Source organism: Amblyomma maculatum, chromosome 6 (genome assembly GCF_055883805.1).
Source record: "Amblyomma maculatum isolate TAMU_Amacu chromosome 6, ASM5588380v1, whole genome shotgun sequence".
NCBI classification, from domain to species: Eukaryota; Metazoa; Arthropoda; class Arachnida; order Ixodida; family Ixodidae; genus Amblyomma; species Amblyomma maculatum.
Window position 1 is genome coordinate 142,513,710 of NC_139349.1, and position 24,576 is coordinate 142,538,285.

At 50.7% G+C, this 24,576-nt stretch overlaps 1 protein-coding gene and 1 long non-coding RNA gene across 2 annotated transcripts; both read right to left on the reverse strand.

Moving 5' to 3' along the window:
- Window positions 1–12,732: 12,732 nt before the first annotated feature.
- On the reverse strand, window positions 12,733–18,198 carry LOC146186928 (uncharacterized). The gene is made up of 4 exons (XR_014708181.1): window positions 17,711–18,198; window positions 16,963–17,047; window positions 15,738–15,846; window positions 12,733–12,952 (listed from the first exon to the last, which is right to left on the reverse strand). It is a non-coding gene; the product is annotated as an uncharacterized LOC146186928 (long non-coding RNA).
- Window positions 18,199–20,184: 1,986 nt separating this feature from the next.
- Window positions 20,185–23,959, reverse strand: LOC146186929 (uncharacterized). Its single transcript, XM_084607499.1, has 3 exons — window positions 22,023–23,959; window positions 21,037–21,956; window positions 20,185–20,968 (listed from the first exon to the last, which is right to left on the reverse strand). The coding sequence occupies exons 1-3, from the start codon at window positions 23,796–23,798 to the stop codon at window positions 20,338–20,340; spliced, it is 3,327 nt and encodes a 1,108-aa protein (XP_084463625.1). The 5' UTR covers window positions 23,799–23,959; the 3' UTR covers window positions 20,185–20,337.
- Window positions 23,960–24,576: the final 617 nt, after the last annotated feature.

A 24,576-nucleotide genomic window follows, 5' to 3' on the forward strand; every position in this document is an offset into this window, starting at 1 on the left:
ACGGGCACCTTAATCTCGTCCCAGGGCATGTCGTGCACGCTCACTAGGTTCTGGCCGGGAGTGCCGAGCAGGGCCGACAGCGGAGTGCCCGACGCGGGGCGGATCACGCGAGGCCGGCGCTGATCGCTGCCGACGGGCTTTCCCGCGTTGGCGCGCAGCGAGGCCAGCATGTCGGCCAGCGAGTAGGGCGCGGCTTGGTACGCGAGCCGCGCGTGGTGTGGCGGAGCGTCGTCGATGATGGCGGCGTTCTTCAACAGCCGTCCGTGCAACCTGTGCGTCATGGCACGGCCGAATCGCCACGCCGCGTCGTCGCGCACGTACGTTCCGTCCGAGTAGCTGTCCTCGCTCGAGTCGTAGGGCCCGGTGCCGGTGCTCTGATCGCGACTCAGAGTTCGCAGCATGTAAGATGCGTAGCGCACCATCCACTGTAGCGCGGCCACCTCGGTTTCGCCGTCGGTGATGTCCTCGTTGCAAAGCGCATCAGTGGCGTACGAGGGAACGAGGCTTGGCTCTTTGGGCGCCTGCTTGAAAAATGCGACCAGTGGGGGGGGGGAGCATGTGCACGTCCGGTGCGTATGGCGTCAGCGTCAGGAACGGCAACAGCTCGACCCCGCGCTGACTCTCGGTGCACGCCGCAGCCTGCTGCTGAAGGCAATTGCTGTGCAAGTTAGCGGCGTACACCGCGGAGGCGAGCAGCGAGCCCCTGAAGGCCACGTTGCCGAAACCGTTGCACGCGATGGCCGCCGCCAGGGATGTGCCAAACAGGATTCCCGGGGGAAACGATTCGTGGAGTTTCAAGAGCAGCGCGGCGCGCCAGTGATGAAGCGGGATGTAGGCGCGAGCGGCCAGTGCCGTCACCGTGGAGTCGACAAACATGGCGACATTCTTCTGCGGCTTTGTGTGTTGTGCTTTAACCCGTAACCCTTAGGGTCGAAGGAACATTTCGAAGCATGGCTGCCATTCTAGGAGCCGTGCGCACGCTGTGTAAACTGTTGCGATCCTCCGGCGACGCGCCACCGCCCGGAATCGGCGAGATCGTCAATTGCCTGCTCGCGCGAGCCGAGGCCAGCGCGGTAGCGTCGCGTTCGCTGACCAAGACTTTGCTCGTGGCCAGCGTTTCTGCAAAGGCGCAGCAGCCTCCCACCGTAATCGGCGACCGTGGCGTCGAAACTAGCACCGAGGCGTATCTCACGCAGGACGACATCGACGTGTTCCTTTCGCTTTTCGATTCGCAATTTGCAGTGTTCCAGTGCGAGCGCGGCAAGACGCGGTTTCTGCGTCGCGTGACGAGCTGCATCGCCGATCAGTGTTGCGACAGCGTGGATAGACTAGCCAGGTACCCCGGCAACACGCCCGAGGAGACGCGCACGCTACAGAGACTGCGCGGCCTCCTCGAGCGAGTGCGCGTAAAGTACGGCGATCTGGAATGCTCGGAGGAGGAAAGCCTCCCCGGCTTTGACTGCGCGCCCGACGGAGGTTGCTGCGCGGCGCTGGACACGGTAAAGCGATACGGGCGGCAATGCATTGGTGCCCGAACCCGTGCCGTGTTGTACGCTTTACACGGATTGCCGATGTCGCCCTACGAGCCGCGGCACGTTCTCGTCGCCAAGCGTAGCAGCGACGGCGCCGCCGCTGAAGAAGCTTTAGCTGCCGCGATCGACCCACCGCGCTCGGTTCGCAGCGCACACAGCAAATCCAGCAGCCGTCGCTGGATCGAATGAAGAAAGAAAGAAAAGACATTTTCAATAAAGGAAGCACTTTATTCTAAACTTAACGTGTCGCGTCTCTTAATCGGAGGAATGTCGATGACGAGGGATCGCCTCTTGGCCGGGGGCCCGACGTCGTCTTCGAAATCATCGGACTCTCTGCGCTCGTTGACTACGTAGTAGCCGATGAGTAAGTTGTAGAGACGAGCTAGCTCGATCATCTTGCTCAGTGCTTGCAGGTCTTCCACGTTAACGTTCTTGGCGCGCAGAGCGGAGAGCAGGGGAGACAAGCACGACTCTTGCGACTGCTCGTTGCTGCACGCTGTGAAACCGACTACGCTGCTGAGAAGCTTGAAGCGGCGCATCGCTCGGGTGTGCCGGGCGTGGTCGCGATTGAAATCGAGCACCTCTGCCCACAGGGCTACTTTGGGAGCCTCGGCCAAGTGGCGAACGATCTCAAACACGTTGAACAGAGTTTTCATGTATGCGCGCAGAGGATGCTGATCGTTGCCTTCGGTGAGCAACATGTTGCGCAACTGCTCCACGGTGTGCGCCGTGCTCTGTGAGCATTCGCGGAAATTATCCGTGAGTTGCTCGACGTCAACGCACGTGGGGCAGTCCCCTTTCTCGTCCGAGTAAGCGGTCATGTCGACTCCCTCGTAGAGAGTCAAGAGTGCGCGCGCGAGGTTTTCGGGGCACGCCTACCTCCGTAATATAGCAGACAGCTCGCGGCAGCACCGACTGAGAAGCCATCATGTCCGACAACGATCACCTCGTGTTGTCCGACGATAGCGACGATGAGATATTGACTGCCAGCGACCAGTCTTCTTCGTCTGACGAGAGCAGCATCTCCGACGAGGAATTTGGCGAGTATGATGACAATGTGAGAAACATCACTAGCAGCGATTGGATCATGTATGAAATTGGCATCCCCGCACATGTAGAGATCTGCCGTAATATGTATATGCGACAACGCATTCAGATTACGCACGAGCATCCGCTGACTAGCAACTCACGATCGCAATTGACTGTGCCAGACCTGTTGCAGGCAAGCTCCTGTCCCCAAACCCACAACGACAGCGTGCTCATGACGCTGGCGCACAACTTGTTTGCGGGCTTTAGCTTGTCGCTGACCGAGCAGTTGGAGGTGATCGGCCAGACGAAAGCAGACCCGGCCGCCGTGTTTCGAGCGGTAAACGTTACGCACCGAGCGCCTTGTCCCGAACCGCCCTTGAAGGCGTCCTGCATCGCGCCCTTGATCCAGCATGCCAAGCAGCGTAACCGCTATCCGCTGAGCTACCTCAGCGGGGAACCGTTCGAGCCCAACGCGCCGGTGCCTTCGTTTCGGGGAGACGGAATGATTTTCACGGACATGCCCTTCAACGGCGTGTTAAGCCATTGCTTTTTCCCCTACGACTCGGCCAGCGGACTTAAGAACACGGCGACTACGGTACGCCCGCAAGAACAAAGTGCCGTGTTGTCGGCACTGGGACTACAGCCCCGAACCAAGAGGTTGCGCCCGGGCCTGGAGAGACAGATAGCCCACAACGTGAACCCCCGCTCCGTGCCCTCGCACTTGATAGCTCGCGAGCTAGGCGGTGAGCTTCATCGCAGGAGTAGATTTAGCGAGCGGGGAGGTTCGCTGGCCGACGAGAATCCCTCGCTCGAGCTGTTCAAGTGTCGACTCACCCACTACCCCCTAGACGTGATTGCCCCCGGATGGCTGATGGACCGCATCGACCGCATGGGCGAAGAGCGCTGGCAATGGTCGTTCGAACAGTTTGAGGTAACCTTTTCGTCGCAGTACCCAAAGTGGTGGTACTACTGGAGCACCGTGGTTACGCGAGGGATGCCTAGCTTGTCGAATCTGGGATTCGCGTGGATCGGCGGTAGCTTTGAGACGGCCGTCAAGAGCTTCTACCCGGAGACGTACATGTGCTCCGTGGAGAATCACGCGAACGAAATATGTGACAATTGCTGCGTACTGAGCGACCAACGCAACAGGGGCGCGAGAGGCCATCTGCGAGACATCCCGGTGGATTACTGGCGAGACAGCGTGTTGTGTGTGCATTGCGGGGTGGCGTTTGCAAACTGGTGGCCTCGCATCCACCCGGCAATACTTCACTGGCGTATGCAATCCGCCACGGGAAACTGCAGGCAGGCTCTCGCGGCCGTGGTGGAGACTTTGGAAGAGTCGTCGCATGGTAGGACATTGGAACTGAGCAGGTACGTTTCCAAGTCGAACGGATTGCCCGCGCAGTACGCAATTCACTGCTCGGAGCTAAGCGACAAACACTGCCTCGACGTTCTGCAAGTGTACCTGACGACGAAAGCCGTAAATCAGCCCATGACGTGCGTACACCCGCGCTCGTTCTACAAAGACCGAGCGGACAAGATGATTCCACCGCGCAACGTTCGCGGACCCGTGTACCGCCACCGGCCGTCTTCCAACGCCTTTCCACACATGACTTTCGGAATATAGCGCTCCACATCGATTCTCGCGCGGCCAAAGTAAAGCAGGAAAACAGAGGCAGCGTTTTGTCCGCCCACACGGCACCAAAGAGTGATCTGTCAATTGTTTCTCTCCAGCCGAGCAGTCGGTCGCGTAACCTAGTCGCCGCCTGGCCGCCGCAACGTGCACTTCTCCTCGAGGCGCGCCGTGGAACATCCACGTCGAGCGACGGAGAACATGGACGTCCTTACAACCCGGCCGCGCAAGACGTCGGTGGTTCGTTGGTGGAAGCGGTAGTACAAGAATCGGCGTCGCAAACGCAGCAAGAACAGCAGCATGCGATGGCAGCATTTGTTTCTCAGCAGCAACAACAGCACAGCGCGTTCAGGCCCGTACACCCTATCACTGTGCGAGCAGAGGAGCGCATTTACAAACGCAGGCCCGCCGTAGACGGCTGGCAGACCCCTTCTTCGTTCTCTTCGTCGTCTTCCTCGTCGTCTTTCTCGTGGTCGTCGCCGGGGCTAGGGCGCGGCGACGCGCAGCAGCGAGAACGATGTCAAGTGTACATGCAAATTCGGCGGCTCTACTTCAGCGACCACCAGCGGCAGCGAATAGTGGACGCACAGCGGCTGTTTCTGCCCGAGGCTCGGCAGCGCGGATTGCATTCTTTCAAGGTGGAAGTGGTGCTCCGGCACGCGTGGCAGTGGTCCCTGTTGTTGTGGTACCCAGAGCGATGCGGTTACATCCGAGTCAGAGCCGTAATCGTGGGCGGCGTGCGCGTGTCCGTCAAATTGGCTGCGGGACCCGTGACGTCTTTGAGTTCGCTCTTTTCTGACAGTGCGGACAGCACCTTTCTGTGCGAAGTAGCTATTGCTCTCCGAGACGTGTACGCCAACTACGAACTGTTTTGCCGCCGCCAGCGACTACGCGTCGACCAACCCATGCAACTGTACAGCAAGCCCCACAAATCGTGGTGCCACAAATTTTTACTGCTATTCCCAGACATCGAAGCGACGCACGTGCGTCAGATGCTGCTGCGAGCGTCGGAATAGTGCGTCCGCATCTCTCGTTTTAATGAACTGTGCAAACATCTTGTGTTTCTTTTTCACGAGTCGCGTGAGGCGACTGTTCATCCACGGCTTACGAGCATTTTTGCATGGCGTTATGTCAACCACAGTGAAGCAGTCATTGTACAATAAGAGAAAAAAGTGCAGAAATTTGCGGTAAGCGCCCTCAGCTGTATTTTCTCGGTATACGAGATCCAGTTCACTAAAGCAACGCGTCTCCTAAATTGCTCAAGCCTTTCTTGGGAAATAAGTTGCCGTCGAGCCTGTGCGTTTGCCTTCGTACTGATTTAATTGTCTAGGCGCAAGAAAACAGGTAAATGATCACTGATATCTATTGCGATCCGGCCCGAAAAGAGTGTACTGGGACTGTTTCTTACTATAAGGTGTAGCGCCGAAGAACAGGTAGCAGTGATGCATGTGGGACTACTGATTGCGTTGTGGAATCCAGTCGCCCCCTAGAAGCGCAGAAAGCTTTTGCTGTGCAGGACTTACTCTGTTAATATCTACGTTGAAGTCTCCCGCTATACAGGAAATAAAGGTTTCTGTGTTAAAAAAGAATAGTTCGCTCTCAAAGCGGTGAAAACACGTGGCTAAGTTTCCTTGGGGGGGGGGGGGGGGCGGTAAAGAACAGAAAACGTTTGACGAGCGGACTTCACAGTGAGCATTTCGATATCACCATTACAGAAGGAGTGATCAGATAACAGTTCACAGGCGTACGTGTTTTTCACTAGCAGCGCAACGCCTCCCCCACGTTTTGTAGCATGGTTAATATAAAAAGATTTATAGCCCGGTATTCGCAGAACATCGGTGTCATGACGATACCATGTTTCGGTTAAACAGATGATATCAAACGATATCCTTAAGCCTGCTCGCCCCAAATGCTCGGCCCAAGCTCTCAGCGCCGAAGAGTGCGGTTACGTACGCTCGTCCTCATGCCATGCGGGTAGCTATACTTTTCTATGGTTAAGATTGACGAGAATAAAGCGCGTTTAAAGTTACCCTAACGGTCATGCATATGCAGAATAGCAATAACAAGACAGGCAGTAACTCCTGCCGAGTGAATTCAGTTACAGCACCCTCAAGGCCGCGCATATACACGTGGCTGAATTTTAATACTACCAGTTGCGAGGGTCAAATTGGCTTCGCGGTGTGGGAAAACTAAACAGTGTTGTGCTCAGACTTGTCAGGGAGCACAATTGGTTTTAAATTGGCCTTCTGGTCAGTAGCATGCGCGTGGTTGCTCCTGAGAGCCCGGTATCAAGTTATTGCTGGTGATAGGCGGCTGCATGAAACTCACCATAAATCAGACAAATGGTGGGCCTCTTTGGCACAGCTCAGCATTTAAAGTGTGTGCCCAGTAGTGTAGTACATAAATATACCCGAACAAATGAAGCCACGTGCGCACAAACTGGTTACAGAAACAGCAGCGAACAGGCCAACGAAAGCATTCGGAGGTATACCTAGAGCAGACGCCTTGTAGCAGACGACACTGACAAGAGCTCACCTGTGAAAGTCCAGCGGGAAGCGGTGCAGCTTGACACCGACGGTACTGTCCGTGCTGTCGCAATGTGCCACGGCGCATCGTTTCTTCACATGCCGCAAGCTCATCTTGAAATAAAGCGCTAAGCGCTTCAAAAGAACAGCGCAAAGCGTGCAAGCACGGAAAAAGACTTCGCACTGGCCGCACGTCGAAGGAAACGACAAAACCGAGAGAACTGCCGCAGCGGTGCGGCGGGGTGCAAATTTTACAAAACGGTTAAAGAGAAGCCACGCGCAAGTACCAAGGTAGCAAGGACGACGAACACTTCTCAAAAGGGCCATTTCGAGACCGGCGAGCTAAATTTATAAGCTTTACCAGGCGCGCTATTGCAGACAGCTGCCGATAAAAAACCGCTTCGTAAGCTCCCGCGCGCACTGCAGCCGGGTGCCGAAACAAGGCCTGCAAAGTCAAGCTGCAAATGCACCGCACACTCATCAACAGGGGGCGTAACAAGAACGTTGCAAAAAATTAAAAATGCGGCGTAATGTTTTGCTGAAATAGTTTATCTATTTTATAAAACGTGGCATTAAAATATTTATTTTTTTACGTTGTTTCACAGCGTTTTTATTTGTGCTTTTGAATTTCATTATCTAAGTGTTTCGCCCCCGCCCCCGAAAATTGGCTGTGCTGCTGTCGCGCTAGACCGTTTTTCGGCCGAGCCTTCGCTACCATGACGCAGCTGCAGTTAACGCCACCAGAGAGAATGGAAGATGGCTGCTGCATATTGCTCGCCCATTGTTGTCAACTCAATCGACCGCGAGACGATCGCCCCGCTGATTGCAGATCGTTATGGGCACGCGAATATTGCCCCCCGACTACGTGTTTGGACTTCTCGGAGAACGCCGTTCTCAATTTGTGGCTCCAGTATACTGCTGGCTAGGGTGTCAAGAATTTCTGCTGTGGTTGGGTCTAGGCACGCAGCACGCATTCGATCACCTCGCTCTGAAACATTGCGGCGTGGAAGAAATGGAAATGGAACATAAGACACCGCCGACGCTACGGACAGCGGCATTTTTGACTCTGGCTGTTCTCATAGCAGCAGTGGCGTACTTTGGAGGACAACTAAGGGCACCTTGAGTCGTTACCGGGGGCGTAATGCCGACAATAAAGAGTGACAGACATGATTGACGGTGTGTACGTTTCAAACTGCGTTTACAATAACAAGTGTTGTTGAAGGAATACCTGTCATTTACTAACAAAGCGCACCGTGGGCCAAAAATGCGGGGCCGCGGCGTGAGCCAAAAATGCGGGGTGTACGCGCGGGCGATTTTCCCGCGCGTGGAACTCAAGTATGGGATTCTGTGCACCTGACTAGCGAGGTCAGAATTTTGTGCACCTGAGCTCAATGTTTAGCGACGTCAAGTATGTGCACCTGAGCTCAAGTAATTGTTCTAGCGACGTCAAGCATAGAATTCTGTGCACCTGACTCTGAGACTTTTGTGCACCTGAGCTCAATGTTAGCGACGGTCAAGTATGTGCACCTGAATAGTCAAGTATGCAAGGTAAAGTAGCATGGACCTAGCCGTCCCAAATTTTGCACGCTGTGGTGACTGAATAGAGCAGTGAATGACATTGGAGGTATGCAGCTAAGGAGCACCTGTCCCATCACTCGGCCACTAACTATGGTGGCATATGGTAGTAGCGACTCTTCAAAACAGAACCTATTTGCTTCGGAAGACGGCGTTTACCAACGCAATCAGCTTTCGGAAAATCCCACTCGTCGATGCCGTATCAACAAGGGGCGTCGCCGAGCCACGATGCCTGGCCCGGCTATAAGGAAGTGTGGAGACCTCTTCTAAAGAGCGATAACGCATGCCCCCTGGGTTAAGGCATATCCCCCTCCGGCCGGAGGCTCCCGGAGAGGATGCGGGCCGAGCGCGTGCCTTGAGAACAGGAATCAGTTTTCGGGGAGGCGTTCCATTAGTCAGATGGGTTAGCGGAAGACTAGAAGGCCGAGCGCGCTCGTCGTGCGTAGATGCACGGCTCAGATTTCGACAAATCGTTGCGGAAGCGATTAGTGTGTGTGTGCGCACGTGTGCCGCCTGACGCTTCTTACAATGTTTCTTTTACAGATCGTTATGGAGCACGCGAATATTGCCCCCCGACTACGTGTTTGGACTTATCGGGCCGAGAGGGCGCCTTGAGAACAGGATTAAGTTTCCGGGGAGGCCTTGCATTAGTCAGATTGCGTTAGCGGAAGACTAGAAGGCCGAGCGCGCTCGTCGTGCCTAGATGCACGGCTCAGATTTCGACAAATCGTTGCGGAAGCGATTAGTGTGTGTGTGCGCACATGTGCCGCCTGACGCTTGTTACAATGTTTCTTTTACAGATCGTTATGGATCACGCGAATATTGCCCCCCCCCCCCCGACTACGTGTGTGGACTTATCGGGCCGAGCGCGCGCCTTGAGAACAGGATTAAGTTTCCGGGGAGGCCTTGTAAGATTGTGTTAGCGGAAGACTAGAAGGCCGAGCGCGTTCGTCGTGCTGCGTCGCTGAGCACAAGGCGGATGGTGGCGAAGGCTTGGCCCAAAAACGGTCTAGCGCGACAGCAGCACAGCCACTTTAGGGGGGGGGGGGGCGAAGCACTTAGATGATGAAATTCAAGAACATAAATAAAAACGCTATAAAACAACGTAAAGAAATAAATATTTAATGCCACGTTTTATAAAACAGGGTCACGAAGAGTCGGACACGACTGAACGACTGAACTAAACTATTTCAGCAAAACATTACGCCGCATTTTTAATTTTTTTCAACGTTCTTGTTACGCCCCCTGTTGATGAGTGTGCGGTGCATTTTTGCAGCTTGACTTTGCAGGGCTTGTTTCGGCACCCGGCCACAGTGGCCGCGGGAGCTCACGAAGAGGTTTCTTATCGCCAGTCTCGAAATGCCCGTATTGCGAAGTTTTCGTCGCCCTTGCGCGTCGCTTCTCTGTCACCGTTTTGTAAAATTTGCACCCCGCGGCACCGCTGCGGCAGTTCTCTCGGTTTTGTCGTTTCCTACGACGTGCGGCCAGTGCGAAGTCTTTTTCCGTCTTTGCACGCTTCGCGCTGTTCTTTTGAAGTGCTTAGCGCTTTATTTCAAGATGAGCCTGGAGAAGAAGACACCATGGCAGCTGCGAGACTTGCGGGTTTGTTCCAAGCCCTTCGAACCGTCTGCGTATCTGTCGTCAAAAAGACTGCGACCCATGTTGATGCGCCTACTTATGTCATGTTATGTTTGCCTCAATTGAAGCTGTCCTAGCACTGTCTTCTATGCTTTTCAATTTCGTTCCTGGCAACGTTCGTGGAACTGCAGGGCTTTTTTCTATCCGCACTGTGACCATTCAGATGAATAGTCAGCTTAAAGAAACTACTGCTTGAGCTGCCTGTGACGCGTATTTCTTGTTGGTGTGCTTTATCACTGTATTTGTTCGGTTGCTGTAATAAACCATGAATATGAAAACCATACTTGCCGTACACCAAGGTTTCCACTACGAATGATGCATGATTGCATTCTTAGCCAGCCAAGGTAAGCCAGCGTCTGAAAGTGTTGCTGCCTTTCTATGCTGCCTTCTTTGCGAGTCACTTTCATTGGGTTCCGAATTGCACATTAGCAAGGTCATAACTAGCAGGACCTCGAGCACATTTGACTGGCAAAGGTTGGTGCGCACTGAAAGGCAACCTTCACGAGATACCGGCTTGAAAATGCGGGTTCTACAAAAAGACCACTTTAAAATTCGCGCTAAAAACATACGTAGCGTGACGTCATTTAACGTCACCCATACGTAGTTGCTCCCCAATATGGCGGTGCCAATTAGCCGCCTTTTTTTGGACCAATGGGCGTCTATGGAGCCTTCGCTATCAACACAGGATTCAGTTTCCCGGGGAGGCGTCACGGGAGGCGTTGCATTAGTCGGATGCGTTAGCGGAAGGACTAGCACATATAATGAAGGCTAATCTGACAACGGTACAATTCTGCTTCTGTCGTCGTACTAGTGCCACCCACAGCAATGGTTGGGCAAAACGCAGACAAGTTGCTCTTTGAGCGATTAACTGCATTCGTCAAATCTACCGATTTTGTGATGTGCGGCGGACCGTACAGGTGCTGGTTAGTAACGTCGGACTGGAACAGAACAATTGTGGACCACTTGCTGTACGTTGGAGGCCTGGAAGTACGCTGTCACCCGGAACGTGGCACCGTTGGACTGTATGCCACTTCCAAATACTTCGACACCTACATCTGCGGCTCGTCGTCGAAGATGGTGTGGGAGAACGAAGGTGACCAGCTGGAAGTGCCCACAGACTTGCTGCAAAGCATCGTGGGATATCACCCCTGCTGTGACACCTTCGAACTGGGTGATAATCAAGCTCCATGGAGCCGCGTTCTCCAGGTCTTCAAAGACTGCACCACCAGTAAAGGTTTCCCTACAACCGAAGATCGCCTGACATCAATGTGGCGCTATCTATTCGCGTGCCGACAAAGAAGACTGCACAGGTTCTGCGCGGATCTGGCGGGGAGTGAGGCACTGGCGAGAGCACTGGATCACATAATTGCCCAAGACCTCCGGGTTATCGGCTCTCTCCAGTGCCTTGAGTTGGCCGGTGTCCCCGACCTAGAAGAGACACCGGTAGCCCATCTTTCCAGCGGCTGCATTAAGACCCTGCGGCTGAAAGGCGTGAAATTCTCTCCGGGGAAACACACACTGCCGCGACTGCTGTCGTTGGAGAGTTTGGAACTGCAAATAAAACCCGCGCTAGATCCAGCTCTTGTGGAGAGGATTGCCCGCGGAGAGGACCTGCCAGCCTTGCGACACTTCTCCATCGACAGTGCACGGTTCAAGCCAGATCACTGGGCGCGTCTTTTGACAGCCTATTCGTCTCGCATCGAGTGTTTGCGCATTACTGTCATCAACACCAAGCCGTCTGGCCAGATCGAGGCCTTATGCGAAAGCTTGGCCAACTTCAACGAGGCGCATCGCAACAACTTCGAAGAGCGAGGCGTTATTTCCATCGCGCCACCGCTCGTCTCGTTGGAGGTTGCCCACCGAACGCCTCTCCGCTTCTCGTGGGATGTATACAGGGCCTTATCATCTACCATATACACCTTCGAGCAGTCGCCCAAGAACATCGGTATCTGGCCGGACGGCAAGGAGGAAGATAGCTATATCATCCGTCCTAGCTGCAAACACTCTGGCGAATGGAAAACCGTGCACTGCGTCGGATCTCTCACGGGCATTTCAATCTCAAGAGACGCAGTCGACTGTGAACTTCGTTGCCGCGCCCATGTGTCTTACGCCATTTCCATCTCCGTGGCCATGGAAAGTGAGATTCCCGACGGCTGCAACACCATCTGCAGCCTACACTCTAAAAAAAAAAGGTGTGATCTTAGTCTTTTTGGGGGGTAAACTGCTTGTCGCTGAGCTAACACCTTTTTGGGGTAAGGTTACGCTGTGTCTTGGAAGACTAAGTATTTATACCATTGCATGTAGTGTAACATTACGCTTCTGGTAGCATAAACTTGCACCTTCACAAGCAGTGTAACTGTATTCTACCTAGGCATAACGTTGCACCTTTCATAAAGGCCTATGTTTTAGTCTGTCGATGGCATAAGCATACCCTTGCATCAAAGGTGCAAGTTTGCACCTTGACAACGTAAGCTTATCCTGTATGTACAGGTGCAAAGTTACCATTTTAGAGTATAAATTTATATTACGACAAAGAGCGCAAAGTTTTGCACCTTTATGGTGCAAGCTTACCACCAGGAGAAGGATAACGTTGCCCTCCAAGCAGTTTAAAGTAATGCCATATTACATAGGGTATCTAAGCATCATCTTGTGGTATATATATGCTATCCACACAAGAGTACTATTACCAATCTGCATCGTAAACTTGGTCACTGGAAGCAGGAATAAAGCTAACCAATACATTTCAAGATTTTCTGGAAGGAAAGATTATGTTGAAACATTGCAATATCGTTGTGTCGTCTGGAGTGTGACAGTGAGCAATGTTTCAGGTGAGGTAGGCTGTGTCATGTTGTATTCAAGCCGTAAGTTATGTTGCAGAGTGAACAAAAAGAATTTACAGAACAATCGGTTAAGATAACATACCATGGTGTTTATTTTACCTCATTATACACCGAAGTTGCAGCAAGGGACTGGATAATCTTCTCCGCACAGTCAGGGCAGGGATGTACCACGTATTTGACCTGCATAGAAAAGAGAACTTGTAATCAGTTACTCACGAAGAAAGTCTCACAAAACATGCTTATGGAGTAATTAATTCACATATAAAAATAACACTGCACAAAGGGCAAGTAAAAAGGAAGACAGATGGAAATAGTGCACCAGTACAGGCTTCCAAGTGTTTATATAATGAGAATTGTGAAATCACACAATATATAGATCAATGAAAATTCTCCAAATCTGAGCTTTACCTGTGCCACTAACATACACATAGACAACTAGCACATTGCAATCTCAGAAAAAATTGACAATATGCTCAATAAGACACAATATACAATGAGACATATTCTTGTTAGGAGCAGGGTCAAGCCATAGGCATCACTGATGTTGGACTACCCAGAGGGTTATTTAAAGACATATGAATGAAAACATATTGATAAAATAGAAGCTAGCCTAATAAAGGCAAAAGATGTGATTTAAAAAACCCCTCCCTCTACTCGTTCATATGTGCAATTCTCCTTTTTTTTATCATTAGCTTTTTATGTTAAACTTTGTTTTATCACCTTCACTTTCACCTTTGTTGTTTGCTGGTTTCCACTCCAACACCCAAACATTATAGTTTGCTTTCACACCTGACCATACCAGTGGTCTTGTTTCTAGTCACTATGGTCTCACCCTCCTAGAAAACACTGTCTCTGGTCCTTCATGACATTATCTTATGTTGCCTATAGTGTTAATGTTTTCCTGAGACTACACTGTCTTTAGTCATCTGATCATCCATCACAAGTGCCAACTGCAAATCTCTTCTTCTTCTTTTTTTTTTGGGGGGGGGGGGGGGGGGGGGGAGGGATGGGGGGAGGTTCTTTTGTTCTTGCATTCGTTGTCATTTCTCATGAATATAACGAATGAAGCTTGTTCCTGCAGAGCTTGCTCCTGCAGGGGTATGTCTAAGGCCATTCTATTGTTTCTGCCTTTAGTGCAGTTTACATTCCTGGAAAAAGGCATGAATATACCACAGAGGCTATGCCTTATAAAATGCGGGATACCACTTCTGAAAGATGGAACATTTCATGCTAAAAGAGCAATGATAGCAAGGCACATCCAAAGCACCTTCTGCACATGTGCATTACTGCAGTGATGTCACAGATGCAGAATTATGTAAAGCATGACAATAAAATGCAACTTTTACATAAGTTCATTGCTAGTTTCACACCACACATCAGCTTATGCCGATGCCAAAAACTTCTCGAGACTGCCGTTTCACTTCAAAACTACATTATCTTGCTCAGGAGGCAAAAAACAATACACTTCAATACCCCTATAATTCCTTGAACAAACCACAAAGCTTGAGATTCTATGTATTGCTGTTTCATGTAATGCTCGCAGCACATGCAGCAGGAATAAAACTTCTCATAAACTGCAAAATTTGCCAGAACTGTCAACTGCTTATCTCTTTAGATGCCTAACTAATGAAATTGTAAATGCTGACCAATATTATACAAGAATGATTATTAAAAAGTGTTTACAACAAATTTCTCGAAGATTATGTTCTTTACCTTTACAGATTGCAAATCATAAACTATGAAGAGACACCCGTGCAGTCTCTGCCGGTGGGTTGTGCAGCAATGTGGACTTTGGGTACCTGGTACAGCTTCAGGATTAGACTTAATTATCTATTCTTTTTGTTTATAAGAGGCAATATGAAAACTGCAAAATTGAAGGCTATTAATGAGTGAGCCTAGGCCTAAAACCCTCCTAATCATCTATGTGGTCTAACATAATGAGCATCAAAAATATTCCTTTAAAAGCTTTGTAAGTTGGTTTTTCCACATTACATAACTAAAAAAGGGTGTTGCTGACATTTCTTATTCAGATAATATAGACATATTTTGTGTTTTTGATGATGCAGAAGAAGCTAACATGATTCTGGCAACAATACCAAGTGCAGCAACATTTTTTACATGCAATGTGGGAAAGCAAGACAATAGTTTTCAAATACGCCTTTCCTTGTTCAGTATTTTGAACTACATTGCTCTTTCAGAAAATTTAAGAACTGGGCTCACCTATAATATTGGGGACCCTCATTTCTGGTATATAATACTGTCCCCTAAAATTAAAATGCAAAAGTTAAGTCAATTTTGGTTGATTAGCCATTCAACCATTATCCTCTACCACAGACATGTCCACTGTGCTGCACAATCCAGTTCTAATTGTACTGCAAATTTCATTTCATTCATTCTCCCTTTATAGGCCCATAGACATGACATAAGGGGTGGGGGCATATATATATATATATATTTGTTAAATGGTAGTGGTGGAACACAAGGAAAATACGCTGAGTACAAATGGCACAAAACAATATAAAGAACACAAAAGAAACAATAAAGCTGAAAGTGCTAAAATACCGTCCATTACATATCACCTGCAGTACTTCATTTTTAGTTTCATTCTATTGTGGACACACCTAGCAACATAAGAGCATGTGAGTTGTTGAAAATTACACCCATCAGAGAACATAACCTTACTGCTGAGAACCAAGTGTAAACAATTTAAATATTAGGTTTTGAAGAAAAAAAGAAAAGAGGCATACATTAACAGCTCACTCAATAAAAAGAAGTCAACATGTTCAGATCGATTACATACTGAAAAAATTCCTCCCTTGCTAACTTGCTCAATAGCACTGAATGGTTCCAAAATCAATGTAATGCCAGGGCTATTGCTCCTCAGCATCGAAAAATATGCTCTTTGATAGACATAAAGCAACAATGAACAGACCACAATGCCACAGCTATGTCGAAAAATACATACCACACAAATCTTGCCGTAAGTAGTCGTCCAGCGCTGAAGAAAGCAGGTTGATCTTTAGAAGCAGGAGTAACAGCACTTCTACACCGTATTCCTCCTACTGGCAGGTACGCTGCAGCAAAGGTATCATTCATAACATTAGCATGATACTTGTAACTAGTACATACATAACTATAGTACAAAAAATAATGGCACCACACATGCCACAACAATGACTCAAATATTTTGACAATGAGCTTAAAAGCTACAACTCCTGTTCCTAGATATATCTGTAACAATATCTGCCACCTCTTTACAGTCGAAATAACTGCTTAAATAAACTAGAATAGCAGATTTATGACAAACTGCTAGCACAATGACAATACACATTAACTTCAATGAGGGAATGTCTCAGTACCAGTGAATTGTAGTAATGAGTATAACACAATGTCTGACAACAGAAACTACAGAAGGAAAAGAATGTGTTGTTGTTGGTCAGGCATAGCCTCCTTTCTATGGGTCAGGAGGCTGAAAAGTTCAGAATGGAAATAGCTGAGTAGAAACTATAGCAAATCCCCAAATGAAAAATATTAGTGATATAAAAATTTTCCTTAGCTCGCTAACGAAAATTAGCACATTTAATCAAAATAGCTGTTTGGGCCAGTTGGTTCATACTTACACCCTAAAAGACCAGCGAAAAAAAAGAAAACAGGTACAAAGGAACACAAAACGTATTTCAGTGCCCGTCCTGTCATTTTTTGTTCCTGTGTCCCCGTAATTATTATTTTTTTTTTGCGCTGGTCTTTTTATGTACCGATTACAAAAAGAAAGTCAGTCTTAAAGCAGAGAAGGGGTGACACATGGTTTGCTTCAATGCTGAAGACATCTGATCACCAGCTAACCCAGATTTTTCACTTGTTAAGTGATTTGATCGAGTCCAATATTTATTATCAGTTTTTAACATAAGTGATCAGCAAGTTAAATAACACCATTTACTCGCACACGCCCTCAAACACAATGAAACTCAATTGATAAGTCACTGTCTGGGCGTGCACCATATTGCACGGCATGAGCGAAAATGGCAACACGCAAGGAGACACACACATGGCACGCGACATAAATATTCTCCGACGAGAATCCCAAGCAGTATACATTGAGGCAGATGTCAGTGATCAGCAATATGTGCCACAAAAGTGCGCGTGTCAATTTAAACGCCCCTTTCTGGACGGAAACAATGCTTTGGACTTACCAGCACGGATAGCAGAGACCAGTTTCAAATTCTTTGAAGAAACGACAGTCTACGTTCTTGCGCAGACGAGACGAAGGACTTGAGCCTGCAGCGAAAAAAAAAAAAAAAGCGTGAGAAATGTCTTTCCTGCACATTGCGTCACTGCGACAGTATACATGTACACGAATCGGCTCGGTCCCACCTCTGGTCTCGACGCCATCAGCTCAAAACTGCGGGGTTAAATCGGCGTTCTGAAAGCGTGACTTTAGGATATCAAGCGCGCTGCCTTCGAACGTACAAGTTGCTGGCAAAAGAACCGTAAACTTAACCCATCACCCTGCATGCTCTCACGCATTTATGGCAACGTTCCCGTAAAGCAGCAACAACAGACGATCAAAATCGATTGTAGGCAGCGAGCAAAAATAATGCGGCATGCAAACACGTCAATGCGTATCACCGGGACTGCATTAGCGCTCGTCGACGCATACTTTCGACCGCGGGATATGCTTGTGAGCGTCGTAGACGACTAAAAATGCACCATTAACATCCCGCAAAAAGGTCGTGACCATCTAAAAATTTTGGGATGCGCCGCTCCTCCAGTCTGAACTGAGGGAGTGGTATGCTCAGGTTGGGATCCAGGACGTCGTGCTCAGAGGCCGTTTCACAGACAAACAAGCAGCGTCGCGGACGTAAGCAATAACAAAACATGTTCAGGCCAAGTTAAATAGCAGAGAAAAACACGTAAAACGAAATGTAAAACGTCACTTACATGCGCGGCTGAAATTTGGCGCCAAGGATCCGTTGGAACGCCACCACCGCGACGACCAGCCATCCGCCGTTTCATTCCGAAGTTCACACTTTCACGAAGTCGTTTCATAGTGAGGCATCGATGAGCGCACTCGATGAAATAATCGCTGAGAGCAACCGAACTTTTCTAAAAACACAGATGAGTACCAACGACAAAGAGCACGAACGCTGACTCGTGCGGCAATCGCCGTGGTCGTCTTCTCGGACTAGCAGAGCCGCAGGGAACGCAGGCAGGCTCAAGCAACTACGAACACGTGACGCTGCGTTGAGAATAAAAGCAACAAAACTAAAAAGCAACTGCTTCGCTTCTCGTCTCACCACCACTCCCCCCTCACCTCCCCTTTCTCCCTGTTTTGCAGCGTACACACTTGTCTGTCCGCCCTTGTTCTGAGTTCGGCCTTGCTCTCTCCACGGTCAAGCTCGCGTAGGAGTCAAAAGACGGGACGGGTGTCGGGGGGGGGGGGGGGGGGTGAAGGGGGGAGGCACCACTTTTTGTAAGAAGATAAGATGCTCCCAACTTTCGACGATTCCCCACCTCCTCCGGGGAAAAACGAGGGGTCCTTTTGTGGTAGCTCTTGAAAGGAGATCGGACGGGAAGTAGGAACACAGCCGCACCCAGCTTGAAACCGGTTACCATCATAAAAAAAAAAAAAGAAACAAGCGGCAAACTTTTTTTGCTTGAGCTGCAGGGACGAAATGGTGTAAAGTCATGCGAGAGAGACTAACGTCTTCCGTGCGGGTGATTGCGCAGGGTATATTTAAGCCATGCGGTTTCAGATAGCATAAATCCCGAAGTTACCCTCCTTTTACACTCTTTTTTTTTAGAGTGTAGAAGCCATCCAGACAGCCTCCGGCTCGAGAAACATCAGCGAGGTTAGGCTCGGCGACATGCGGCTGATGGCAAATCACGTATCTCGCCTTTGCGACGTGCTCGATGCCCAGCCTAACCTTCGCGTCTTTGAACTCGCCGGGTGTCTGGCCGCCGGGGGTCTCACGGACCTACTCGAGAACCTTGGAACGCGACAACACAAAATGGACTTTGCCGGCATCGTCGGTGAAGACTCCCTGAAACTGTTACGGGCTTCCTGGAGCCGCAGCCTACCGTATCTCGTGCCATTGCTTCGAGACACGTGCAATTCTTTTACGGGAGCTGTGGTGGCTACCGCCCGCGCACACAAGCTTTTGCGGGACGCCTTGTCACAGCGGAAGACCCCATTTGGAACGCTGCGACTTCAGGAGTGGTTATCGCCTACCCTGTGTCTACGGTATGGGCCCGTAATGTTAAACCACCTTGGATGACGTGCTGGGAGTCCTCAAGCGACGCTGGAGCGAATAGTGGGCAACCCGTCGTGCTGCAACGACGACGATGTCCAGGATGTGCTCGCTGCCTGCTTTGCGTCGCCGGCTGTGTTCGACGCTGGCGTCTGCTCTGTGTGCTGGGACGTATTCGACAATCTGGCAATTACAGATGCTGAACGTGATCTGGTTGGCGCTCAGTGGACGCTTGTATACTTCAAAGAGCGTTCCTTTGTGTTCAAGCCAGAGCGCGGCTGCACTGAAGTTGCCTTGCCGAATATGCAATCTGCATTTACGTTCTGGTGCCTTGGCAGCAGCGGCAACCCATTATCTAAATTGGCAGAATCTGACAATTTGGAACCAGTATTTGAAACCCCTGAAGTCGCAGAGTTTGTAATGAAAGATATAAGAGAATCCTTTATTATGGATATTATGAAAGAAAATTAGGATGTGGACCTTTGAAACTTTGAAACTATTCGGTATGATATTGTAAACCAAGACGAAGCGTTTAGCCCACTAGTCGACGATGAAAATGCCGATTTCAGTATTATGTTTACGTTAAAAGAAAATCAGTAGAACCACTTGGGCTCAATAGTTGGACATAGGTGCTGTATTCCATGTGTCTCAAAGTATAGTTTGCAATTATGTGATGTATTGCAGTGTCTCAAAGTATAGTTTGGAATTATGTGCTGTATTCCAGTGTCTCAAAGTATAGTTTGGAATTATGTGCTGTACTCCAGTGTCTCATAGTATAGTTTGGAAGTACGTGCTGTTGTCCAAGTGTCTCAAAGTATAGTTTGGAAGTACGTGCTGTATTCCAAGTGTCTCAAAGTATGTATGCCACCAATGTGTCTCGGGACAGCTTGTACGAAGGGAATGTCATTCTTATACAAGCTGTTTCTTTCATTACGTCGACAGGGAGCTCCTATACAAGCTTCGGTTTGGCATTGTTTAAGGTGTTTATACAGCGGCCTACGTTCACAAGGAGCTCCTTATACAAGCTTCATTGTTTAAGATCCTTTTAGGCGCCTTATACAAGCTTTCTGTGATCTTATTGAATGTGTAAATATATGATGTTATTGAATAAAGACGTTACATTACTCTATATACGTGTTATGTGTACATGCAAGTTTCGCTACCGCGCAGCGTGGCAAACAACGGCAATGTAGGGGACACATACAATCTTTATTGGTCATATTGGCAGTCGCGAGGATGCAGGACATTATACTGGTGATAAATTATGGACGAAAACATTTGTACACTGGCCTGGCTGTGGTTCCCGATGCTGCTACTTCACGAAAGTGGCTTTCGTGACTTTTTATGTGAGGGTTTAGGTGAGGATTTACGACGATAGGATGTTGGATCCTCAGTTCGTTGCGAACAGACAGACTCGAGCCATTCAACAGCCCAGACAGCTTCCTGACCGTTTCCACTGCCACTCCCGCTACTGCCTTCGACAGTTGTGGCGGGACGGAAGAGGGTACTGAGACAGCGAAGGCCCGCGTTGAGGCCGCGCTTGAAATGTGTTGCCTCACATGAAATTATGGCATTAGACAGTGAACGGGGACATATACTGTTGGTTACGACGTCCGTGTGTGCATCTGGATTCCCATCCAATATGCGAAAGACAAACATGGGCTCTACTCTTTTCGGGAGCTTTGGTTCTACTTGGATTTGCGTGTCACTTGTCACCTCGACCACGGGCGCTACGCAGAACACAATGTGCATTTTGCCACGCTGGTGATGTCCGCCACTTGACAATAGCACGGACTCGGCGTCGTGTGTCTGCTGCTGAAATTGCTGTGACTGTCGGTGATTGAGGTGCTGCTGCTGCTGTTGCTGCGGCTGCTGCTGGGATTGTTGAGCTGGGGACGACGGTGCACTGCCGGGTGATGTTGCGGTGTCGATCATGGTGATCTTGAAACTGTGCGGGACAGAAAGAGAGAGAGGTATCACTACAGTTATCAATACCGCACACGCTCCCCTACTTACCGCTTTGGTTGATGATGTGCCGTGGCAGGGGTAGCTCCCGTGCTCGATTCTGCCAAGGTGTGGTAGCGCAGCAAGATCCGGCACGAATCGTGCAGCGCTCGTACTTGGTGTCGCGCGCCCCAGAATACGAAGCAGCAGCGAATGTCTCCCACCGACGCCGCCGTGGCAAAGTATTCGATGGCGCTGTAGAAGACCGAAACCAGGATCCGCTGCAGTCCCGGCAGGCTGCTGGTCCCCACGCCAGTGCTGCACGCAGGTAGAAATAGTGCGGGGTTCATGAAGCGAGTGTTGCAACGTTCGTTGGCAGCAGCAAAGTCGTTGGTATTGAAGAGCTCGTGCCAGGCAACGCAATCGCTCGGGTGCAAGTCGTAATAGGGTGCCTCTGCAAACGTGGGCAAAGGTCCGTCCCGACCGATCTGCTGCTGGGGCTCCTCTGCCTGGGTAGGCCTCAGCCCCGTGCCGTCATCGAGCACCACCGACGCCGGTTCCACTGCGTGGTAGGCGCGCTGCTCGATACAGGTGCGCATCAAATAGTACATGCACTCGGCTCCCTTCTTACAGGCAAGCCACATGCGCAGCCCATAGTGCAAAGCCCTCGAGACGCCGGGCATCCACTTGGCATCCATGTCCCCGACGAGAGACGCCACGCACGCGTCTCCCGTCAGAAAGGGGAGCAGTAAGACACGGGCCAAGGCAAAGCCCATGTCCTGCCGCACGCGCAAAGCATACACGTATCTCCAGTGCTCGCCAGGAAACTGGTTTGCCACGAGCAAAGTGGGAGTACGATGGTTGGCCTGCACAATAGGGTGAGCGTTGTGTGGGTCGAGAAACGTGTATCCCGGTTCGCCATGTGCAAAAGCTCCGTCGAACCAGTTACGCAGTGCATCCATGGCGGCTCGTCTGTTCCTGATTCCCCGGCTCTGGAAAGACAAACACACATATATATAACAATGATCGTTGGTTGAAAGCGCAAACACCAAACTTACCACGGCGTAGGCAAATATGTGTTCGTACAATTCGGGGCCGGATCCCTCGATGTTGACGTTGGCACAGGAAAGCATGCTGGTGGCAAACACGAGAAGCGCCAGCATGGTGTCGTGAGGCGGCACGGGCACGCTGCGCTGTGTGTCAGGATTCACATATTCGCCTAGGGCGCACACTTTGGGTTGCGGCAACATGTCGCGCAGCTCGCCCGTGTACGCGTCGCGCCAGCTGTGACTCATCATTGAGCGCAGAGCTTGCGTCATGGCTTTGTCGGCGTGGGATGTGGAAGCATCGGCGAACCGGACCCGTTGCCTCTGTTGCTCGAGCTTCTTTCGTCGTCTCTGGGAAAGCATTCTAGCTCTGCGTCTCCGTTTCCCCGCGCCGATCCCGGAACCGTCGCTAGCTGCACTGCCTTCGTCGCTCGTGGTTGTAGTAGTGACCGCTTCGTAGTCCTCCTCGTCGTCTTGTGACGACATGGATTCCAATTCATCAGTGCGAAAATATTCATCTATAGCCTCCGGCGTTCCCACCCCGAGCAACCGTCGTTTACGCGCCGGGCGTTCGGGCCGCCGTGCTTTTGGGGGCGACGACGGCTCGGGTGCCGCGGGCAGCTCGTCGCTTGTATTATTGATGGGTGGTGTAGGCGGTATGACTTGACCGCAACAAATGTCATCTTGGGTGAATTGTGCGGGCTCGGGCTGTCGGGGCTGAGGCTGTGGCTGAGATTGTTGTGACTGCTGCTGCTGACGAGGTTGTTGCTGTTGTGACTGCTGCTGCTGCTGCTGTCGCTGAGATTGTTGCGGCTGCTGCTGCTGCTGCCGAGGTTGTTGCTGTTGCTGCTCGGCTTGCTGTTCTTGGGGTTGCTCTTCCAGTGCGGATGCTTTCTCGACCAACTCCTCTGACGGCGGGGACGGCGAAGGCAGCCGCCGAGCTGTCGACATAGTCAATATCTTGTGCACTTGGAAGCGTTGCTGCGGCAGCTGCTTCGAAAGTGACAAGCGTGCAATGCGCTGTTTCTTGAAAGGCAGAACAACCGGATCGATTATGGCGCTCGCCGTTGCGTCGCCTTTGTGTTGTTGGGCGCCGATCTTGCCTCGCGCTACCGCGTCTATCGTGCTCATTAGGCGAGCCCTTCTCTTTTCAGGAGAAGTAGTTACTAATACTCCGCGTAGGTCCGCGTTTCCTTGTCGTGGCGGCGTCACCAGCGGTACTCTGTTCATGCTCATGGATGTGCGCTTAAGGCTAGATACGCGACACGACTGCTTGGGGGGCGTCTGTCCAATGTCGTTAATTCGCACGACGAGCTGTTTGCCTTCGGATACTGCGGCGCGTTCAGTAATACTGTCACACGGGTCCTCGTCTGGCGTCATGGCAATGGCAGTAGCGGCACTCGTAGTTTCTTCGCCTAACGATACAATGTCCTCGTCGAAGAGTATTTCTTCAGTGGCGGTGGCGCGCAGTCCTAGCGAGGTTAGAAGCATGCCATCCGCCGCCGTCACAGCGCCGCTAGCACGCCCTTTCTCGTTTTTTCGTTTCTGCTCGCGCTGCTGCTGCCGTTGCTCGGCCCCGTCACGAGTACTCGTGGCGGCAGTGGCGGCGGCAGCGGCGCCAGCAAAATTGCTACAGCCAGGGTCGGCGCTGTTACCGACAACGCCATTTCTTCCGGGAGCATCACCCCCGTTTTTACTGTCACGGACACTTTTCGCGTGCTGTTGTTTTTGCGTGCTTATAGCCAACAGTTGCTCACCCACTAGTCGCTCAATTTCCATCCTTTCCATGGCGTCGTTCAGGCAGCCACACACGCGCACACACAAACACCCATCCAAGCTGCGTCGAGCAGCCGACTACTACGCACCGGAGAATTGTTGCAGCCGCCGTGCGCCACCGCTCTCCTCGCTCTCACAATCTTCCCCCTCTCCGAGCAGCCGCTGCGACTGGCTAACACAACTACACCCTCCTCCCCTTCGACCGAGAGTGCGCAATTGGATTTTCTGGCGGGGATGTTCCCTAGAAAGAGGGCCACTCGCTCGCCGCTTGCCGCTGGTCGGTACCCAATAAAAAGAGGGCCACTCGCTCGCCGCTTGCCGCTGGTCGGTACCCAATAAAAAGAGGGCCACTCGCTCGCCGCTTGCCGCTGGTCGGTACCCAATAAAAAGAGGGCCACTCGCTCGCCGCTTGCCGCTGGTCGGTACCCAACTCTGCGGGAGCAGCTGTAGGGAAGCGAGCAAACAAAATGGAAGACACATTGTTTCAAACATAACTTATACTTTACTATGTACACTGTCTCTTAATGTTACCCCTACCATTTTTTGTTCCGTAGCTCTCTGGGTTGTCCTCAACTTAAGTAGAACTCTCTTGGTTAGCCTCCACGTTTCAGCCCCATAGGTGAGTACAGGCAAGATGCAACTGTTGTATACATTCCTCTTGAGCCATACCGGTAAGCTGCTAGTCATAACCTGCGAGTGCTTGCCAAATGCGCTCCATCCCAATCTTATTCTTGTTATTTCTTTTTCATGGTCCGGATCAGCGGTTACTACCTGTCCTAAGTAGACATAT

Coding starts and splice junctions, on each gene's coding strand:
- LOC146186929 (XM_084607499.1), bottom strand. CDS start 23,798: ATGGAAAGGATGGAAATTGAGCGACTAGTGGGTGAGCAACTGTTGGCT. Junction 21,957..22,022: donor ACATATTTGCCTACGCCGTG/GTAAGTTTGGTG, acceptor TTGTCTTTCCAG/AGCCGGGGAATCAGGAACAG. Junction 20,969..21,036: donor GCACATCATCAACCAAAGCG/GTAAGTAGGGGA, acceptor TGTCCCGCACAG/TTTCAAGATCACCATGATCG.